This window comes from Tenebrio molitor, chromosome 6 (assembly GCF_963966145.1).
Source record: "Tenebrio molitor chromosome 6, icTenMoli1.1, whole genome shotgun sequence".
Lineage (NCBI taxonomy): Eukaryota > Metazoa > Arthropoda > Insecta > Coleoptera > Tenebrionidae > Tenebrio > Tenebrio molitor.
Genome location: NC_091051.1, coordinates 21,108,225 through 21,129,897, shown reverse-complemented (window position 1 = coordinate 21,129,897; position 21,673 = coordinate 21,108,225). Strand labels below are relative to the sequence as shown.

Here is a 21,673-nt window from a genome sequence, read left to right as displayed (position 1 = left end):
GTAAAGTAATCTACCTACCTAGCTTATCTGTTTATTTTCCAGATTATATGATTGACCTACCAACTTACTTCATTGAATTGGCTTTCATTTATCAATAACTTATTTCACTTTTGACACTTTTGACATTTGTATTTTGGTACAGTTTTACCATAAACATTTCATGATTCACTTTCTTACCTTAGCGAGAAAGTTGAATTTTCTCACCTCAAATGAGGTATCCACAGCCTACATTTCTAACCGGTAGGGAGAAAAAGTCATTTTTTATTATTTTGAAATTTCACTAAGAAAGCTCTGCAGAAATATTAAAAAACTGTTAGTGTTGTCTAATACAATATTATTAACGTGCTGAAATTAAAAGTTTAAAAATAACATCCTTATTTTACCTTCAATTTCCTAGTTTTTTTATAAAAAAATACCACTTTAATAATTGTAAAATTTTTAATAAATTCGAGCTCGAATCCGATCTTTCAAATCATCTTTTTATTCGAATATTTGGTCAGTTTATGTACTGTCAACTTTTCACTAAATTTGACACATTTTGTTTGTATGTGGGGTGGGATACTTGGTGGTGGGCTTAAGGTCTTTTCAGCCTTGGGAATTAAAGATTTCATTTGACTATTCCATTCACCTGTCATTTGTTAAAAATGGACCAATAAAAACACAATTTTACACATTTGTTACCATGGTTTCAAAAAATTGGACCGAATATTCCCACTCGTGGAAATTGTATCGGTACCTAATACCACTAGTGATCCCAGCGATAATTTTTAACAAATGAATGCAGCCTTGAGAATTGCTTCCAAATGGACTCACGTGTCTTTTTTGTGTTGTTAGAAACATTTTCTTCGATTTCTGCGTTAATTTCTTCTTCCCATTTGCTGCCAAATTGCCAAAGTTGGTTCATGGAGTAGTCCTCCGAATACAACTCGTAGTCCAAATTATGTAGACTATTTTTCAAACTGGTTTCACTCATTCAATTGTGTTTGGGAATCTCACTAGTGCTGACGCACTCGTGGATTCATTCCCAAGCACAATTGATAATTCGTGACCGGTTTGAAAAATAATCGACATCATTTGGACTACTCGTGGTATTATAAATGACAATTGTCGATCTTAATATGACTAACAATACTAAAAATAAAAAAATTATAAGAATATAATGTGTTTGGTATGTTTTTCCCTGTTCTCTGCTTTCTTCTTGTTTTTCCTTCATGGGTCTTCGTCGGGGGCGATTGCTATCCGATATGACATTTTAGAAAAATCATAATTCGAAAACAACCGGACCATTTAACGTCAAATTTTGCAGATGAACTTTTATGAAGAAGGCATTCACTTACGTTTATTAGAAATGACCAAGACCAACTATTTATTAATATTCCCTTGTATTTTGACATTCCATACCCAAGTTCGCAAATAGTTATTTACATTAGAGTACGATAGGTGTATCAAAATAAATGTCAAAATTTTTGACATACAGAGCTGCCAACCAGATAGGTTATATTTTCTTTATTCGTATCCCACCTCCACCCGGCGGCACGGCAATTTTGCCGGAGTACATACACTATTACGGATATTACTATCAAGTAATAGTGCAGTGCTTATCAACATAATTACAGGCGTCTCGCCTCCGCATTTTGACTTTGTTGTGTATTATGTTCTGTGTCAATGTTAAGGAACTTACTCACGATGTGACATGAGTATAATAATATACCTTTTTGAATTTCAACTACCAATTTGTTATCTAAATCCAGAATTTTTAAATTTTTAAAAAGAGATTGCGGTACTATTCCCGTTGCTGAAATTACAAGTGATAAAATCGAAATTTTTTCTAAACACCAAAGATTTCTCATAGCAACGGAGAGCTCTAAATATTTATTGATTTTTGTGTTATATGTCTGTGTTATATTATGTGAATTTGGAACAGCTATATCTAAAAGATATGCTTGCTTTTGTTGTTTATTTAAAATTATAATGTCTGGTCTGTTATGCTTAATATGAATGTCAGTTAAAATTGTTCTATCAAAATATAACTTGTAACTGTCATTTTCCAAACAACTTTCTGGTGTATAACTATAATGTGGTTGTGTATTCTTTAATAAATTGAATTTAACAGCTAAATTCATGTGTATAATTTTAGCGACAATATATCGTGACGTTTTTTATATTCGCTTTGAGCCAAAACGGTGCAAGAAGAAATGATGTGTTCAATTGTTTCCCCTTCAGTTCCGCAAATCCTACATTTATCAATTATCGATTGTAAACCACATATGTGTTTTTTATAATTTCTTGTATTTATAACACGATCTTGTATTGCAAATATAAAACCCTCAGTCTCAGGATGAATATTTGATTTTTTAAGCCATGCATGAGAAGCTTGAATATTAATTTCTGGTTGTTCTAGTTCTTTAAAATATCTCCCATGTAAAGACTTTTGTTTTATATTTGCTATAGTGTCAGGTATATTTGGCTCAACAATATCTGAAATTATTTTATCGCTTAAATTTAAAGGTGTGTAACCTTTATCCGCTGAAACCAAAGCATTAAAAAAAGTGTTATCACGAGCTCTATTGAGGAAATAATTTTTTAGTGAAGCAATTTGATTTTTTAACAGTATTTCTAGATTTGAAAAACCCCTACCTCCGTTTTCGCGTGGTAAATTAAATCTTTCAATAGCAGATTTAGGATGGTGTTTACTAAATTTGGTAAAAAGAACTCTAGTTTTAATGTTTATGTTTTGTAAATTAGTTTTGGACCATTTTATAACACCGAAAGAATAGGTCAGTAATGGAACAGCATATGTATTAACTGCTTTAATTAAATTATTACCGTTTAATTTTGATTTTAAAATAGATTTAATTCTTAAATAAAATTGCTTTTCTTAATTTTCTTTTATAATTGAGTGTTGAATATGATTTGATTGATTAATACCTAAATATTTATAAAATTCTCCTTTATTTAAATTTTTAATGATTTCTCCTTCTTGAGTTATATATTCCAAATGTTCGTAATGACCGCGACATATTGACTGCATTTTACACTGATCAATACCAAAACTCATCCCAATATCATTTGAGAAATTTTCAGTTATTGTTAGTAAAGATAAAATGTGATTCTTTTTTGATGCATAAAGTTTTATGTCATCCATATAAAGAAGGTGATTTAATTTGGATAGTGTGGTATTATTAAGTCTAATATTCAAACCATATCCAGTGCTATTTAATAGATTTGTCAAATGATTAATGGCTAGACAAAACCATAAAGGACTTAAAGAATCTCCTTGATAAATTCCCCGTTTAATTTGAATAGGCTCGGATTTTAATTTAGTATTGTTTATTGATAAATTTAAAGTAGTTCTCCAAAATGTCATAACATGAGATAAAAAGTTAATCAAATCCAAATTAATTTTATAAATTTTAAGAATTTTAATTAACCATGAATGTGGTACTGAATCATAGGCCTTTTTGTAGTCTATGAATGCGGTATAAATATTTCTATTATTTTTTCTAGCTTGTTCCATTATTACCGTATCTATTATGAGTTGTTCTTTACAACCAAAACACTCTTTAACACAACCTTTTTGTTCTTCATTAAGTATATTTAATTTTTGACAATGGTCGTAAATTATTACTTTAATGCAAGATGTCATAATTTTATAAATTGTAGGTAGACATGTGATTGGCCTATATTCTAATGTATTTTTAGTATCGGAATCTTTTGGTTTCAGATATGTTATACCATGGGCCAAAAACTCTGGAAATGTGTTAGGTTCCCTAATAAATCCGTTAAAGTGATCAAGTAAGCATTTATGAATACAAGTAAATTTTTTTAACCAAAAGTTATGAATTTGGTCACCTCCAGGAGATTTCCAATTATGTGAACTATTAATATCTAAAATTTCAAGGCTAATTTGAATATGATGTCGATTATTACTATCTGGTATATCATTTCCTAAATGAGGAATCCATTCTGCCTGATTATTAAATTGAACTTCATTTGACCATATGTTTGACCAGAATTCTTTAATTTCGTTTATATTTGGTGTACCATTATTAGTTTGAGTTTTATTATCTGTTAAATTTTTGTAAAACAACTTCTCATTATTTCTAAATAGTTTGTTTTCAAATTTCCGTTGTTTATTATTTTTATATCTTTTGAGTCGTTTAGAATAAATATTTAACTTCTGTAATAAAGTGTCTTTGATTTCTATTAATGTTTTATTATATTAATTATATTTTAAACAATGTATTCGGTTGTTATTTAAAATGGATTGAATACAATTATTTAGATGATTAGAATTTATACCCTTTAAATATTGAGTTATTCTACCTAAATCTCGTCTGATATTGTTAATGCGTTTATTTAGTCTTCGTTCCCATTTTGGTAATTCTTTAGCCTTTATATTATTTGTCTGGTCAATTTCTTTTGAACCATTTAATCTGATAATTGTTAAAGCTCCACTATATATAATACTGTGTAATTTTTTAAAACTTGTCGTGTTATTTACAAATTTAGGTAAAATGAATTGATTTAAAATTTCAATCATTGCAAAGAATTTTTTGGAGCTTTGTTGTTTAGGTAATAGTGGTCTATTAAATGGTTCTATATGTTCAAATTCGTTCAGAGTTCTATTAAATTCATCTTCAATTTGTTCTTTAAAATTTTGATGGTAGTAAAAATTTTGATTAATAACATGTATATCATTATAACTCAAGTCTAAATTATTTATGTCGTTTTGTATCGTGTTGTTTGGTGTTGAATTATTTTGATAACAGAAAGAGTCATTATGATTTGGTAAACTTTGTAAACTTTGCGGTTCAACAGAATTTTCAACTAAATTATTAGAAACTTCATTATTGTCAATAGTAATACAACGAGTGGGTACGAAATTGCCGGAAATTTTCGACCTCAGATACGAGTATTTGTTTCTTAAGACAATTTTCACGAGTGAGCGAAGCGAAGCGAGAGAAAATTTCCGACAATTTCGTACCCACGAGTTTGTATTCGGCATGACAATTCACTGAGCGAAGATTGAAAAATTCTATGAAAGAAATACTTGAATAGTCGTTCGTGATTTAAAAAAGATTGTTATTGTACAATTCGTCAATAAATAGTGAAAATGTCAAAAAATTTCCGGCGGCAATTTTCACTAGTGAAAATTTCCGCGGCAATTTTTTTAAAACAAGCGTGATTGGTCCGTACTGACCAATTTCGTAAATCTGATTGGTCGAGAGAATGTGAGTTGAATTGTCAGAATAATTAATTGACAATTCTAACTTTACATCATTTTTGATCTTTTCTAAAAGTTTTTCTTCATAGTTCTTCATAGTTTTTCTTCATAATGGCTCTCCTCTGGTCAGCTAAATTTTGAATAGTAACAGGAAACTGGGGGTACTTACTTTGGAACGCTCTAAATAAATCAAGCCTGTAAGTACTCACAACATCCTGTAGTTTTGTGATCCGAAAATATTCCCGTATAATGAAAATATTCATTTCCATAGTCCATTTTTTGCGTTTTCTAACTTCCGTAGCACCATTGGATTGCAGTGACGCACTTGCAACAACATTTGGCGCATTTTTATTAGAGAGCGAATTTATTGACATTTAGACAGTTGTCACGGCACTCCTATTATTATTAATAAAAATAATAGTCACAATAATTCTTTATTATGACTATGATTATTTATTAGTCAATAAAAATTTAAGAAAGCATTTATCGGAAAAATAATACATCTAAATGTGTTTTTTTACACTAAATTAAAGTAACGTATGAACACTTTAATTTTAAAGCAACTGTGCAAAGAAAAAATTAACCGTGCGTTCTACCTCACTCTCCCAGAAATTTATAGCATCTGTCGGTAAATGGCAGCAACGTTAACCTAAATTAAAAGGTAAAGGTGTGTTTTACAGTTAGGGAAGCGGAAATAGTATTTTATTTCATAGTGTCCGGTAGATATTCGATTACATTATCAATTTGAGTCCGGTAGGTAGGTAAGTTATACTTATAAGTTAGGTATTTATAACAGTATCAGAGCTGGGAAGTGCCGCTAAGCAACATCGGACTTCTGAATCAAATCTGACATTGAAAAGTGAAAAAGTCAAAAAATATGATATGTAAAAAACGATACCAACAGCCGTTGCCACAGGAAAAAAGGTGATGCGATTTTCACAATAGTATAATGTGATTTTTGAATTTTTGAAATTAAATTATGATACAGAACAGTAAAGTAAGGAACAAGATTCATAAGCGCGTTATCTGATATTTTTAAGAAAATCGCTCAGACACGTTAATTTTATTTTGAAAAATGCGCAGTTTGTTTGAATGACATCATTGGTTTTTGCACAATGACATCACTAGCAATTTTTTTTTAAATGACAACCCCCCTTTGTTTTCTCTCTTTCTGATAGACCTTCCCACTAGCTAAACGATGAATGAAACTAAAATGGTACCTTACATACAAAAATTGTATTTAATTTTTAATGTAAAAATTTTAATTGACCTTAAACAAGAACAAATAAACATCTCAGGTTAATAATAAAATTGAACGCAAATGCTGAAATTGCCCCTTCGCCAACCATTTGGCACTCACCCGCTCAATAATGCCAGGGCTTATTTGTTCCATTTCAGCGTGAATTCTCTTCCGTAAGTAAATCTTCTAAATTGTTTGATCTATTAAAAAATATCTTCTATTTTAAATAAACCCATACAATAGTAGTTTATTTCACGAGTTCGTGTGTAAATACAAGGTTTTTTTGTTCGACAAGTCCCTTAAAGACTCCAAATCGCTTAAAATTAGCTTGAGGTTTCGTTTTGACATTTATCAAAATCCGCCCACACAGGAGAAATTTCTCAAATTCTGACAGTGTCGAACAAAAAAAAATTTTTACATGAAAAAGTGTTTACATAGTACACTTCTTTTCAAAAAACAGCGTGCAAGTGCTGAGAACGATTTTTGTAATATTTTCCTGGTGTAAATGGCCCGCTATAAACTGTTTCTAGGCAACATAAATTTCATACGCTACCTTCCTTCTAGTTTAGTGATGATTCGGAATCAAAAATACTATGTGTAATTCGTACGGGTGTCTGTTATTGCCCACTCGCTTTCTGCTCTCGTGGGCAATAGGCAACTTCCCGCACTTATTGCACAATACAATACAATTAACTTAATAAAACTCATCAAGAGCAACAACTTTTCTAAAAAAAAAGTTTTTTTGTAAACGTTCTCGTTAATGAGTTAAAGTTGTTTACAATTTTCAACAAATTTCCCTACCCGCCACTGGAGATTACGCTGCCTGATCGACAGGGAAAGCCGACTAAACAAAAACTGACAAACAATTTACAATAGAAAAATCTTGGTGTTTCCAAATTCATGGCCGCCACTGTACATAGAAAAATTGTTAATCATGATGAATTCTGTTACTGGTTAAAATTAATGTACTTATTTCTGTGACACCTTGTATATTATAATTGAGGGTAATGCATGGATTTGTCGTTATTATTTCAGAAATTTCTAAAGCGGCAGGGCACAACTGATCTAGGAAAAATGTACGAAGAATTAGTCGCAGCCAATTTTATTTTAAAGCTACTTACTGACGAGAAAGTAAATAATTTTAATTTATCATCAAATGATGCAAATTTTGGACAATTTGACGATATTGTTCTTGAAATAAATACCGACCACAAGGAGACATACGCTATCCAACTTAAACATAACAACAAACGTAAACCGTTGACAGCAGACCATTTGACAGCGCTCGAAGGAAATTTTAGTATTAAAAAATATTTCGACTCATTTAAACAACTATCGATGACTGATACTTGTAAATTTATACTATACACCAACAGACAATTTAATGAAGGTAATCACGAAGTAAGGATGAATAACGTTACTCTTAAAATAATCAAATGTGATCCGATAGAAATTTTAAATACTTCTCAAAACAACTGCTGTTATAAATTTGACATAGAAGAATGCAGCAGCGACGAAAAAACACAGGAATTTAGGAAGTTTCTGCAAATTTTTTTTCTTTATACTAATCAAGCGGACGCAAAAGACATTGAAAAGATGGTTAAGAATAGATTTCAGGAAAAGTTTTTTTTGTGACGGTGACTTGGAGTATCAGAAATACTTGAAATTCATAACTAAGTGGAGTCATCGTGAGGGTAAAAAACTAAAGCTTGAAAGGACATTCATGCAGCAGGTGACAGCACTTTGTATATTAACACCATTTATTCAACAATTTTCAATTGGCCCACTAAATGACAAAATGAAAGTTTTTCGTCAAGCTATTTCTGCGTTTGATATCACGTTTTTTGAGGAAAATGTTTTAGACCACGTTAAGAAAATTTGGGGTGACATGAAAAGTGAACTTTCTAACATGGAAGTAGTCGAGGATATCAGAAAAACTTATTGGGATCTTAGTGAGTTCAGCGACGAAATGTGTTATTGGTTAATGGATAAAAGTCCTTTAATTGTCTTTGAAAATAAGTCCACATATGAAGCAATTCGACTATGTAGAAAGAAAAAATTCGTTATAATTGTAAAGAAGTCCGACCAAAATGACGAAAGTGATGATAAACAGCTAGAAGAGTTTTCGGTATTTAGAACGTTATCGGATTTGAACCCCGATTTAGAAGTCTATAAAGAGATGAAAAGGACACTTAAATGTTCGATACAGGAAAAAAACGATATTACTTTAGAAACATTAATTCAAGAAAGCGAAGAGTTTGAATCAATTGTAACAACAAACGATTTAGTAAAGATGTTGGAAGATTCATATCAAATTGGTGATATAAAAGAAATAATTCCACACCCATACATCGATCGGTACTTTGCGAGAAATCTAATTGACATTAAATATTTTGAGAAACTCAACGATAATACATTAATTGTACTTGATTGTGTAGACAAAATTGATTTAATTAAGAACCGAATAGGTAATTTTAATTTAATGAGGGTTGACGTTTATTTACAAAACGAAGCTGTTAAAAGTAAAGAATTTAATTATGAAAACAACATAAATTCCAGCCATCACATTTCACTTTTTCACTCAAGCCTCGACTTGAAAAAATATGTCACAGGACCTGATCTTTTTGTAAGTGATACTGAATGTTCGAAGGAGGATTTTATCAAAATATGTAAGAACCATTCGGAATCACATATATGCCATCTTTTTCGAATTGTGAATAATGAAACCTTAGAATGGATACGAAGTGATAGTGACATTACTGATCTACAACGGTTTCGCAGAGAAAATCAATTTGTCAAAGAGACAGAATTCTACAGTACTCAACCAGACAATAATATAAATTTAATAATTGGGGATCCTGGGATGGGCAAGTCTGAATTACTAAAAAACGTTAAAAACAATGTACTTCCAACGTTTTGGTGTGTCATTTTTTACCCGAAAGATATTTCGTCTTTATGTCGACATCTTGATGGAAAATTTTCTGATTGGGATAAATTTGTTGAATTTCTTTTAGATGTAAAATATAATAACCTGAAACATTTCGACAAGGAAATTTTAAAGATATTAATTAAAAATAAGAAAGTGATCTATTTCTGGGACGCACTCGATGAAGTATCTACCACTGAAATGGAATTTGCAATTAATTTTATAAACCACTTTTCCAGAAAAGGATTAGTACAATGGATATCCAGCCGTTGTCATTTACAACAAAAATTAGAAAAAGAATTCAGAGTACTTTCAAGAAATATGCGTCAGTTTAATGATGAAGAACAAAGTGACTTTATTCATCAGCGTCTTGAAGGCTTGTATTCTGAGGAAGAAATCAATGGAGTAATCGACAAAATTAAAAAAACTGTTACCCTACTTAAGTATAATGATGTTCTGGGAATTCCTCTGCAAGTTTTTATGGTCACTGAATTATTTCGTCAAAATAAAGACAAATATCTGAATTTATTGAATGTATTAAAGATATTTTCTCTAACTGACCTCTATCATCACATAATAGAAGAGAAATTTAATTTCTACTTTGAAAAGAAAGCAGAAATCCAATCTCCAAATCGAGCTTTATCAAATATTCTTGAGGAATACAAAAGAAACATGTTCGAAAAATACGAAAAAGCAGCAATGAAAACATTAATCACAAATGAAGTTTTAAGAAAATTCAATATCAATTGCGACGATTTCTTGAAAGAAATTCAAGGCAGAGATGATTGTATCGGCCTTGTAACAGAAGTCACCAACAATTTTCCTCAGTTTCTTCACAATTCGTATGCCGAATATTTTGTTGCAATGTATTTCAAAGATCATTACACGGAAATAAACGATTTTGACTCAATAATTCTGGACAGAAGATATGTCAATATACGATTCTTTTTTGATTTACTGACAGCAAAGGACTCTTCTGCGCACATTGCAGTTTTATACAAGAATCTTGAACTACTAAAAGAACAGGGACCAGGTCTGAAAGACTGTAAAGATGCAAGTGGAAGGAATGTTTTACAGTTGGCATGTTCGTGGGGTCAGAGATATCCCGTTTTATCTGTTCAGAATAATGCCGGAAATTTTATTATCGACGATGAAAATGATGATTCGGTTGTAGGCGAAACACCTGAATACGCGGAGATGTTACAGTACTTGCTAGAAAATTGCGATGCTTCAGAATCTGAAAGTGCATTGCCATATGCTGAAAAAATGAAATGTCAACTGGTCAGGCTGAAAATTTTACAATATCAGGGTTTAAAATTTGGCAAATTACACAATGACAGTAGCGACCTTAACCTTTTGTATTACTCAGCAAAACTTGGATACTACCAGGTTCTGGATTTGTTTCATGAGTTACCATTGATCAAAACCAAGAAAGACAACTTCTCGCTATTACATCTAGCTGTGGTACATGGGCAAGAAAAGTATTTGCAAAAACTGCTAAATTTTGATGTTTATATAAAATCAGTCGATGATCGAGACAAATCGGGAAGGACGTCGCTTTACATCGCTTGTCAAGATGGAAATGAAAAGATTGTTAATTTGTTGCTACAATCTGGAGCAAATGTTAACATTGCTGCCAACAATGGCTCCACACCGCTTCATGCAGCTTCTTTGAATTCTTATGTTACACTTGTGCAGTTGTTGCTAAAAAGAGGGGCCAAAATTAACGCAGCAGCAAGTCATGGTATTACACCTCTTCATTCGGCATGTTGGAATGGACACGATGAAGTCGTTGAAGAGTTAATTCGTTGCGAAGCCAACCTCAATGTGCTTGCCAATGACGGATGCACCTCACTCTATGTAGCATCTAGAAACAACCACAATAGAGTGGTTAAGTTGTTACTGGATGCTGGAGCAGACAAGAATATTGCTCAAGAAGATGGTGTTACACCATTGTTAATCGCAAGTCAAAAAGGTCACAAGAAGAACGTTGAGATGTTACTGAAATTTAAAGCCGATGTCAACATTGCGTCAGCGAGTGGTGAAACAGCTCTGTATGTAGCTTGTCAAAATGGACACGCTGAAGTCGCTCAGAACCTGATTGAGGCCGGAGCTGACATTAACGCTGCCACAAACAGAAATTGGACACCTCTACTTGTAGCTTCTCAGCAAGGACATGCTGAGATTGTTGAACTGTTATTACGATATGGTGCTGACGTTAATAAAAAGGTCGATCCAACACCCTTCAGTGTAGCTACCTTTCATGGTCATGATAACATATTTCGGTTGTTAGTCGAATACGAGGCTATGCAGCAACAAAATATAGAATGATTACCCAAGTAATTACAAGGTAAGTAGGTATCAAATTAAGGGAGAAATTATAAAATTAGATTTTTATTTTTACAGAACTCGTTACACTGTCAACACAAAACTGCTCTACCAAAAAGAGTGAGTATTCATCATTTTATCTCTCTCTGTCTAATTCTCATGGGGTGGTGGCCACTGCGACGTCATGTATTATATCTTCCCATGTTATTCCGTCTTGTGCTCCTATATTCAGTGTACGAGTCTAACATAAGCTTTCCACTAATTGTGATTACTTCATCTATTCATCTGGTTGTTCTCTTTCTTTCCTCCCACTTTCTCTGGTGTAACTAGTCTTTCTATATTGCCCGGTTCTTTTCTCATGATATGTCAAAAATATTTTAGACTCTTGAGCTATATTTCGAGTAATAATCATTTCTTTATTTCATCCTGTGTCAAATTTCAATACTTTACATCATCAGTTTGAATCCGGGAAAACGCAAAAAACGGCCGGACGCCGGTTAAGTGTTGCTATTGGAAACACAAAAGTAACAATCGCAATAACAATTATTCAGGTTTAAGAAATGTTTTATTCAAAACTACATCTAAATGCAAATTAACAATTTAACTATTTCGGCCACAAAGAAGATGCACTTACTTTCTCAGACTAAAAACATTAGTTCACAAATAAAATAATACAACCATTTAAACCAAATCTAAAAAATAGGCCAGCTAGTATAACCTCTTCCGTAATTTTCTTCACATTATTTTCTGATTTCCATTTACAAAAATGGCTGAATTGTTTTTGATTCCTTTCACCAGACTTGCTAGGTATTAATTCAGCACAGGCTTCTGCAGATTTTCTTACAATTTCTGGAGGATTTGCTTTAGAAGTCATTTTGACGCACAAAATTATTTCAACAAAATAAACAATTGCCAAACAGCCGTTGCTAATCATGTTCCAAAAATGTGACTAGATTTGGAGCTTTTGTTGAATTATTTTGAAATTAATTTCATTGTTTCTTTCAAACGAAATTTGAGGCAGGATGGAATAAAATACATAACGACATTCGTCCGTGAACTCTTTTTACAGTACTCGTTTCGAGTTTCAAGACTCGGCTCCTTCGTCGCCTCGTCCTTAAACGTCTAACTCGTACTGTAAACTATGAGTTCCCGGACTTATAACGTTAATTACCAGTGTCCGGACGAAATAGTACCGGACAAGTCGACCAGTACAACTTTGCGTAATCCCTTGCTCGCACATAAACACGATTCAGCTGGTTCCCTGTTATTGAAAACGAACCAGCTGAATCGTGTTTATATGTGAGTGGGGTATTACGCAAAGTTGTACTGGTCGACTTGTCCGGTACTATTTCGTCCGGACACTGTTAATTACTATTATATCCGTTAAATATCGTAAAATTAATAGTAGTTTATTTTACAAGTTCGTATCTAAATTGGGCTTTTTGGCATGAGTGGGCCAAAAAAAAGCCCAATTGTGTGGAAATTTTTTTTTTTTTGGCATGAGTGGACCAAAAAAAGCCCAATTTACACACGAACAAGTTGAATACAACGTTTTTTTGTTCGACGAGCCCCTTAAAGGCTCCAAATCACTTAAAATCTTTAAAATTAGCTTGACGTTTCGTTTTGACTTGTTGACACTTTTTTTGTGACATTTATCAAACTCCATTCACACAGGAGAAAATTCTCAAATTCTGGCAGTGTCGAACAAAAAAATAGCGGAAAATTTCTGCGGCATCCATTTTCATTCTTCCTTTCTGTCTGATAGTCATTGACCTTGACATTGCATAATTTCCTTTTTTGTTCGACACTGTCAGAATTTGAGAATTTTCTCCTGTGTGAAGGGAATTTGATAAATGTCACCACTTGTCAAAACGAAACGTCAAGCTAATTTTAAAGATTTTAAGCGATTTGGAGCCTTTAAGGGGCTCGTCGAACAAAAAAACGTTATATTCAATTCGTTCGTATGTCAATTGGGCTTTTTCGGCACTCGTGGGCCTTTTAAACTGGCCCACTCGTGCCAAAAAACTCCAATTTACACACGAACTCGTTAAATAAACTACAATTGTCCCTTGGATAAGTTTTTATCTTTCCATATTCGTGTCGTTCTACTAATTTCACATGTTTTTTGTTGATTCTGTTTCGTATCTGTTTATGTGGTATATGTATCACGGGTCTATTACCATTCTAGTCTCATTTGCAGATTAACTCCTATGTGTTCTATGATGTCTGGTGTTTCTTCTTTGCTGTTTGCTGTTTTTTAATTTTATGGTCCATTAATTGAGATACCGCCTTACCAATTTTCGGTGGCTCGTTTAATGAAACGATAATGATCCAGGGTATTTCACGAGTGATAATGAGCCCGGCGGAATTGAAAATACAACCCAAAAACATTTCCAAAGTTAACGTGGCTATTTTAAATATCGTATTGTTTTAAAATGAAATCGTGAATCCATGATAGCTTTGCTTCCAATAATTTGATTTATGACGACTGACATTTACGAAAAAGTTAAAATACGACGATTAAAATGTTGTATTCGAACGATGAGAAAACAGATATGATCCTGATTTAAGGCAAATGTAATAAAAATGCTTCTGCCGTTGCGGGTTTATGCAGACAATAAAGATTTTTCCAAAAACTCTTTGTTTATTCCAAATTTCATTTAACCAAGCGAATATGACATTTATGTCAAAATTTACGAAACTGCACAGTTAACTATGTTTTCGTTACGTTTCTTAAATCAAAAAACAAATATCCACGTTAACTTTGCAAATGTATTGTGAGTTGCATTATCAATTCCGTTGGGCGCATTAGCACTCGAGAAATTTCCTGTATATTCTCTATATACAGTGTGTCCAAAAAGTCTGGAAACACCTCAATAAAATAGAAACGAATGATTTTCGAGAAAAACGCAAAATCAAGTAAACTAGCGTTTTCATAAAGTTTTCTGTTGATGGCATCTGTTTGCTGTTTTTGATAACCTTGAAAGAGTTACGATGTCATCAGAGGTTTTTTTAAATGGCAACGTTCCATTTTTACTACCGTTTTTAACAGATCTTTAACAGGTCTACCTAACCTACCCGACCTAATTTTTTTTATATGATACTTTATAATAACTTTTTCAAGGTCATCGAAAAGACAAAAAAAAAATATCAGCAGAAATGTTTTTTTTTTAATTAATTTTTTTTTCAAAAATTATGCCTTACGTTTTCATTTGGGTGTTTCTAGTCTTTTTGGACACACTGTATAGTCCATTTTTTTAAAAATCAATTGTCAATGTCAAAATTACCTCAAAGACCAGGCTGTACCACCCTAAAACCTTTCGTTTCGGGACACGACACCTCTATCGTAAAATCTCCCTAGATCAGGTTTCAGGTTATATCAGTAATTTATATGATTCTGCGGAAGAGGAATGTCCTCAATTGGTAGATTTCCCATCAATTTTTTCCAGTCCTCTCTAACCAGTTCCTCGCAGTGACGAGCATACACTTCTTTTCCAACGTGTACCGACCAATGACCGAGGGTGGATGGAGTTTAATAATGGCGCGAATTAAAAAAAAAATTAATGTGTTTCATTTAAAAACGTGAGCATTGCTGCTATCACTGACAATTAATAAAAAATAAATTTTTAGATGGATGTTTAAAAAAAAATGGGAGTCAGAAAAAACACAAATTTCATCACAAACTGCAGTAGAACTTTATATGTAAAACCAAAAAAATGTTAAATATGGTTAATTTATTTTTATTCTTGACTTCATTTGATAAGGGAGTCGGATCTGTCCCTCCACCAACCCAACTGAGACCATTTTTGCTCATTATTATACTAGAAATTTAGAAATGAAATATGTATGTATCTTCAAGAATTTTGCAAAATACTCCCTACTCATTTCTTGTTAGGATAATACAATTGCTTCTCTATTTTTCTTTTTCTGCATACCTAATTGATTATTATTTGTTTCTTTCTCAATATTTTTCTTGCACTCTATTATCATCCCTTTCACTTTATCAAATGCTTCTCCCTCTAGATTCTTCCCCCAATTAACAAAATCTGCTAGTACAATCTGTAAATATCTTTTACAGATAAATAACATTACTTCTAGTCCATACACTTTTAACGTACTTCCTTTGTCCTTTCAGAACTAATCAACTCGTTTCCTTTATTTTTTAGATAATTCATTTTACTTGTTGAATACAATACTCAATACATAAATCTTCCTCAGAATTTTTTTCTTGTAACTGCTCGACTATCAGTGTCTGTTCCTTCTGAGACAAACGTTTCGTTCTTAATTCATCTTCATGACCCACATGTGTTTTAATACATTTCACATTTATCGTTCCTTAAAAGTTTAACAGTAACATACATTTTAATTATTAGGTAATACATACTAGAAAAGACTTATTAAAAGTTAACATTTCCAGAGATTTTAGCACATATTCTTGATGGGCATATTCCCCAAATCCGAATGCTACCACCAGTCTTCATAGCTCTCTTAGTACAATTACTTTTTTTGTTCGACACTGTCAGAATTTGAGAATTTTCTCCTATGTGAACGGATTTTGATAAATGTCACAACTTGTCAAAACAAAACGTCAAGCTAATTTTAAAGGTTTTACGCGATTTAAAATGGCCCACGCGTGCCAAAAAAGGTCCAAATTACACAAGAACGAGTTGAATACAACGTTTTTTTGTTCGACGAGCCCCCCCGAAGGCTCCAAATCGCTGAAAATCTTTAAAATTAGCTTGACGTTTCGTTTTGACAAGTTATCAAATTTATCAAAATCCGTTCACAGGAGAAAATTCTCAAATTCTGACAGTGTCGAACAAAAATTTTTTTTAATTACTTATTGTCGTTGAAAATTGATAAATCCCAACCTTTTGAGTTAGTGCTTATTCACAATGGACATAACTTGACATAAGACATAAGAAATACATAAGAGATACCTAAGAATAATTTGTAAATTTGGGCAATTGGAAAATAATGAATGTGTCCATATAACTCGAATATGATTCTTCATGCCTTTTTGTACACAACAATAATGTTCACTGAGGTCACTTCTCATAAGTTACGTAAAAATTAATAGTATATCCACTGAATTTCTTATGCCTTATGTCAAGCTTATGTCCATTGTGAATAAGCACATACTACGATTACAATTGTAATATACCTATAGACTTTTCACCATTAGGACGGTTTACACTTGTAGTATAAGCATAATCCACTTCTCTACCTTCCTGTGTTCTCCAAGCTTCGAATTCTTCCATATTCCTAAAACTGGAATTATATTGTTCGATACTTACACTGTGTACCTTCGTTATATGTTGAATAAGGCTATCATGATTTGCTAAAAGTTCCTTTCTCTCATCAGAGCACATTGGGCACTTAATGTGTTGCGATTTTCTTTCTTCTACCTACTTTCTCATTATGCATTGTCTTCAAATGTCGATTCTTTGTTGAAACGCAAACAAATTTCTTCTGACATATATGGCAAATTAGTTTATTTTCACTGAAATAAAAACTATAATGTTTAAACGCTTCTTTTGTAGATTAAAGTTAAATTCACTTACCTCTCCATGACCCTGCTGTAACATAACCTTAAAACGAATAGGTATTATAAAAGTTATTACAAATCAAATGAAAGTTTGCAATGAAAATTGCAAATCAAAATAAGTCGTGAAACGTTAGGATGAAGCCAAAAACCAGCAAAGTACTGTAAAAAACAGCAAAACACTGTAAGTCAAGGCGTCAAGTAAAATGTCAAACGACAAGTGAATTGTGGTAACGGTTTCTTTCCAACGTTCCTTTCGTAATTCGAATTCCTAAATTGGCGCCATTATTAAACTCCACCCACCCTCGGTCATTGGTCGGTACGCGTTGGAAAAGAAGTGTATACTGCAGTGACGCACCCATATATTAAAAGAAAATACCTCGAATATGATGTGTGCATCTTTACTGCAATTTAGCATGGTCGGTTTTTCTGTCTGCATTTCTTCACATAATCTAATCATAGCCAATTTTTCTCGTTGTGTTAGATCCTTGTTTTCGGAAACTCATTTAACTTTTCAATAGCGCAAGCGCCTTCACATCAAAATAACTGACATACAGTTGACATTTTACGTTGCCAATCTAATAAATAACTATCAAATAACCAGTGGCTTATACCAACATGACAACATTTTGACAATTGATTTTAAAAAAATGGACCATATGTAAGTTGAAAAGTTGAGGAGACATGATATATCCTTGTCTAGTACAATACTTATAGTATTGCCATTATAACTTTTTATCTGCTCCGCCCACTAAAATTGACCAATCAGAATCAAAGCCAGATTCAATCTGTACACTTTAAAAAAAACGCGAACTGAAATTTGACCTAATGTGAATTGGAAATTTAATTTGTCAATTTATGTCAATTTGTGTTTGTTTGACAGTAGTATTTCTGACACATAAGTGCAGTTTTTTAACCTAAATTCTAAAAAGCCGTTTCAAACTATAAAAATTTAATAAAATCTGACAGAACTTTTTTCTGACAGTTCCCGTTTTTTTTGAAGCCAACTGTACAACTTTTCATCATATTTGCCACGTAAAAATCTTAAGGTTAGAATTTTGCTGTCAAGTCCACAATTATTGTTTTAGGTTCTAAAAGATAAAATGTCATTAAGACAATTCGAATATCAGAAATTTTTACTGTGTAAATCAGATCGTCTTAACAACCTATTTGATTGGTAACTAAGAAAATGAAATGGGCGGGGCAGATAAAATGTTACGTTGTCCTTAGTATAGTATCGCGCGTTCAGATGAAATCCTGGGCTGAATAGGCCTTGGAAAAAGTAAACCGTTTAGAACAGTGTAAATTTTGAATTTCCCGCCGTTTGCCACGATGACATTGGTTTATGTTTAATTCAGGACATAATTGAACCTGTTTGTTTTCCGCAAAGATAGATATTTGATTCGAGCAGAGATAACGTAGAGATCGGCAAGTGGATAGAGGATTTTGTCCGCAAGTCAACAAAATATTGTATGCTTGCTCTCTCTGTCACTAGCATGGAATTTACCTATTTCGATCTCCCTCCCACAGTTGCAGTCCACGCGTAGGTGGCAGCACCGTAGCTGTTTACGTCTGACGTCAACTACATTTGACAGTGACAAGTAAATGACAATCCACAACAACAATTTTGACATCTGTTAACACCTGTGCTAAATTTTCAACAAATTACTGCTCGTCTACGTTAACAACATTTTGATTTTGTTTCTCGTGTGCATCAAGTGATCAAGTGCTTTCATTATCCGTAAGTAGACTTATCTAAAAGTTATTATTGTGTAACGGTTGAAAATATGCACGTGATAAAATAGTATTCGTTTATTTCCTTAAACTAGAAACAACGTAGACAAATGTGTTTAATAAAGTCTATTCTTATTTTAGTTAAGATGCCGTCTTCGCGATTTTGTCTGGTCTGTGAGTCATCACAGGATGAAGTGCAGAGTATGCATCGTTTCCCTACCAAGATGGGACAGGTACCTAATTATAGTATTGGAGTTGCATGTCTAATATACATACTATGACAATGACAAAATATGGCAGGAAAACTTGGGCATTGAATACTGGTGATTGGTAATGGGTTTATACAGGGCCTTCATAAATGGTTCGTGTCACAAGAATGCTGTGTCGCCATTTTAATACATGAAGTCACAGCCATCTGATGTATGAACCATTTATCTACTCTGAAGGGTGTGCTTATTCCTTTCCTACCCATAGTATGTATAATCAGAAAGCAAGGTAACTGGTGGTTGTTCACTCCAGCTCATATTGTTAGACATCTGCTTTAAATTATTATCATTAATATACGCTTTCATTGGCTCTTTCCTTAATAAATGTAATAAGTTATGTTGTACAAATTGCAAGAGTAATTCCATTAGAATTATTTTATTTGGTAATTTTGAAAAGTTATACCTCAATTTTTTTTTTTTTATCCAACAAATATAACCATGGAAGTTTGTGCGCCCCAAATGGCTATATCTGCAATGCACTCCTTGCTCCCAGCACACCGAAAGGGTCTGTTCCACAAAATTTATTTAAAGGAATGAAGGATATATCCCGAGCAACTGCTGCGCCAAGGAAATTGAAGCTAATGGATACGATATGCAGAAAAGAAGATCACGTGAGCAAATTGAAGAAGATATGCAAGAAAATGTAATGACTTCAAAGCCTTATGTGCCTTTGACAAGTCTCAAGTGGTACAGAAACTATTTACGGGTATAGCTATGACCACAGTGAATTTTCTTGTGTCAGAGTTGAGGAATGCACGGCGCGAACCCAGGGGACGACGATGGACCATAGAGGAAAAAGTTGTGGCCTTAGTTCTAATGAAGAGAAGTCGCAAGGTGCTTCAGATTTTTGAGCAAAATCGTCACCATGCCAAAATCAACAGCGGTTGCGTGAGCGAAGACACCAGGGCTGAAAAGACGAAGCTTAAAAAAATGGCTCATAAATGAACATATGTATACTTTTCACCTTATTTGATAACGTTTAACAATAACACTAATAAATTATCTGTGTCACTATTGATGAGGCTGAGTTTTATTTTATATTTAGTTATTTCATCCATATGGTAACATCAAATCAATCAAAATTTTTGATAAATCGTGCAGATTGAGCTGTTCTTAATTTGGACGATTTTTCAAATTTTTTGGTTGATCGATGTTACCAGTTTAAATTACGATATTTAGAACTCAACATTTTAAATTTGGCGCCCCCTATCCCACGCTCGTGGCGCGTGGCTAAAGTTACATATGCAGTTATTGTATTAACTTTAGCCACACGCCGTGATCGGGCGCCCTCTACACGTGGATCATTCTTTCCAGTCGCCCAATTTAGTAGTTCGGATAGTATTTTACCACGTACTTGACCATCTCTACGTTATCTCTGATTCGAGAATAGGAATTGTTAAGTTATTTTATTTTTAATGTAAAACATTGCAAAGAAAGAAAAAAGAAAGATTTTTTGGCTCTAAATTAGGTTAGCTGTCAACATGCTCCAACTAATCTGCACTTTAAAAAAGCACAACAATTGACGGTTTCCAACGGCTTCCCAGCCCAGGATTTCATTTGAACGCGCGATAGTTTTAGAATAAACCCTCTTACAATGAATTTTTACTAATGATACTATTGCAAAAGTGAAATGTGCAAGTTAGGAAGCAAATAATAATTTTTTCTGCTAATTGTTTTTACCAAGGAGCCGGGTGCCCTAATTTACTTTTTTATAACTGTTTATTTTTTTATTTCATCCTGTGTCAAATTTCAATACTTTACGTCATCAGTTTGAATCCGGGAAAACGCAAAAAACGGCCGGACGCCGGTTAAGTGTTGCTATTGGAAACACAAAAGTAACAATCGCAATAACAATTATTCAGGTTTAAGAAATGTTTTATTCAAAACTACATCTAAATGCAAATTAACAATTTAACTATTTCGGCCACAAAGAAGATGCACTTACTTTCTCAGACTAAAAACGTTAGTTCACAAATAAAATAATACAACCATTTAAACCAAATCTAAAAAATAGGCCAGCCAGCACAACCTCTTCCGTAATTTTCTGCACATTATTTCTTGATTTCCATTTACAAAAATGGCTGAATTGTTTTTGATACCTTTCACCAGACTTGCTAGGTATTAATTCAGCACAGGCTTCTGCAGATTTTCTTACAATTTCTGGAGGATTTGCTTTAGAAGTCATTTTGACGCACAAAATTATTTCAACAAAATAAACAATTGCCAAACAGCCGTTGCTAATCATGTTCCAAAAATGTGACTAGATTTTGAGTTTTTGTTGAATTATTTTTAAATTAATTTCAATGTTTCTTTCAAACGAAATTTGAGCCAGGATGAAATAAAATACATAGCGACATTCGTCCGTGAACGCTTTTTACAGTACTCGTTTCGAATTTCAAGACTCGGC

The 21,673-nt window shown here is 32.9% G+C and overlaps 1 protein-coding gene across 5 annotated transcripts in view; it reads left to right on the top strand.

The window, feature by feature from the left end:
* The window catches only part of LOC138134162 (uncharacterized), a 28,452-nt gene extending 8,168 nt beyond the window's left edge, over positions 1-20,284 (top strand). The window contains exons 3-6 of one of the 5 annotated variants that reach the window (XR_011160661.1): positions 7,503-11,743; positions 11,800-11,841; positions 18,797-19,007; positions 19,096-20,284. Coding sequence is in view for 1 of the 5 variants with exons in the window: in XM_069052262.1 (XP_068908363.1) it covers positions 8,191-11,724 (3,534 nt within the window). In the remaining 4 variants the exon portion in view is untranslated. Of the gene's footprint in view, positions 1-7,502; positions 11,744-11,799 lie in introns of all 5 variants that reach the window. The other 4 variants (XR_011160662.1, XR_011160660.1, XR_011160659.1 and 1 more) reach the window with 4 other exon arrangements.
* Positions 20,285-21,673: the final 1,389 nt, after the last annotated feature.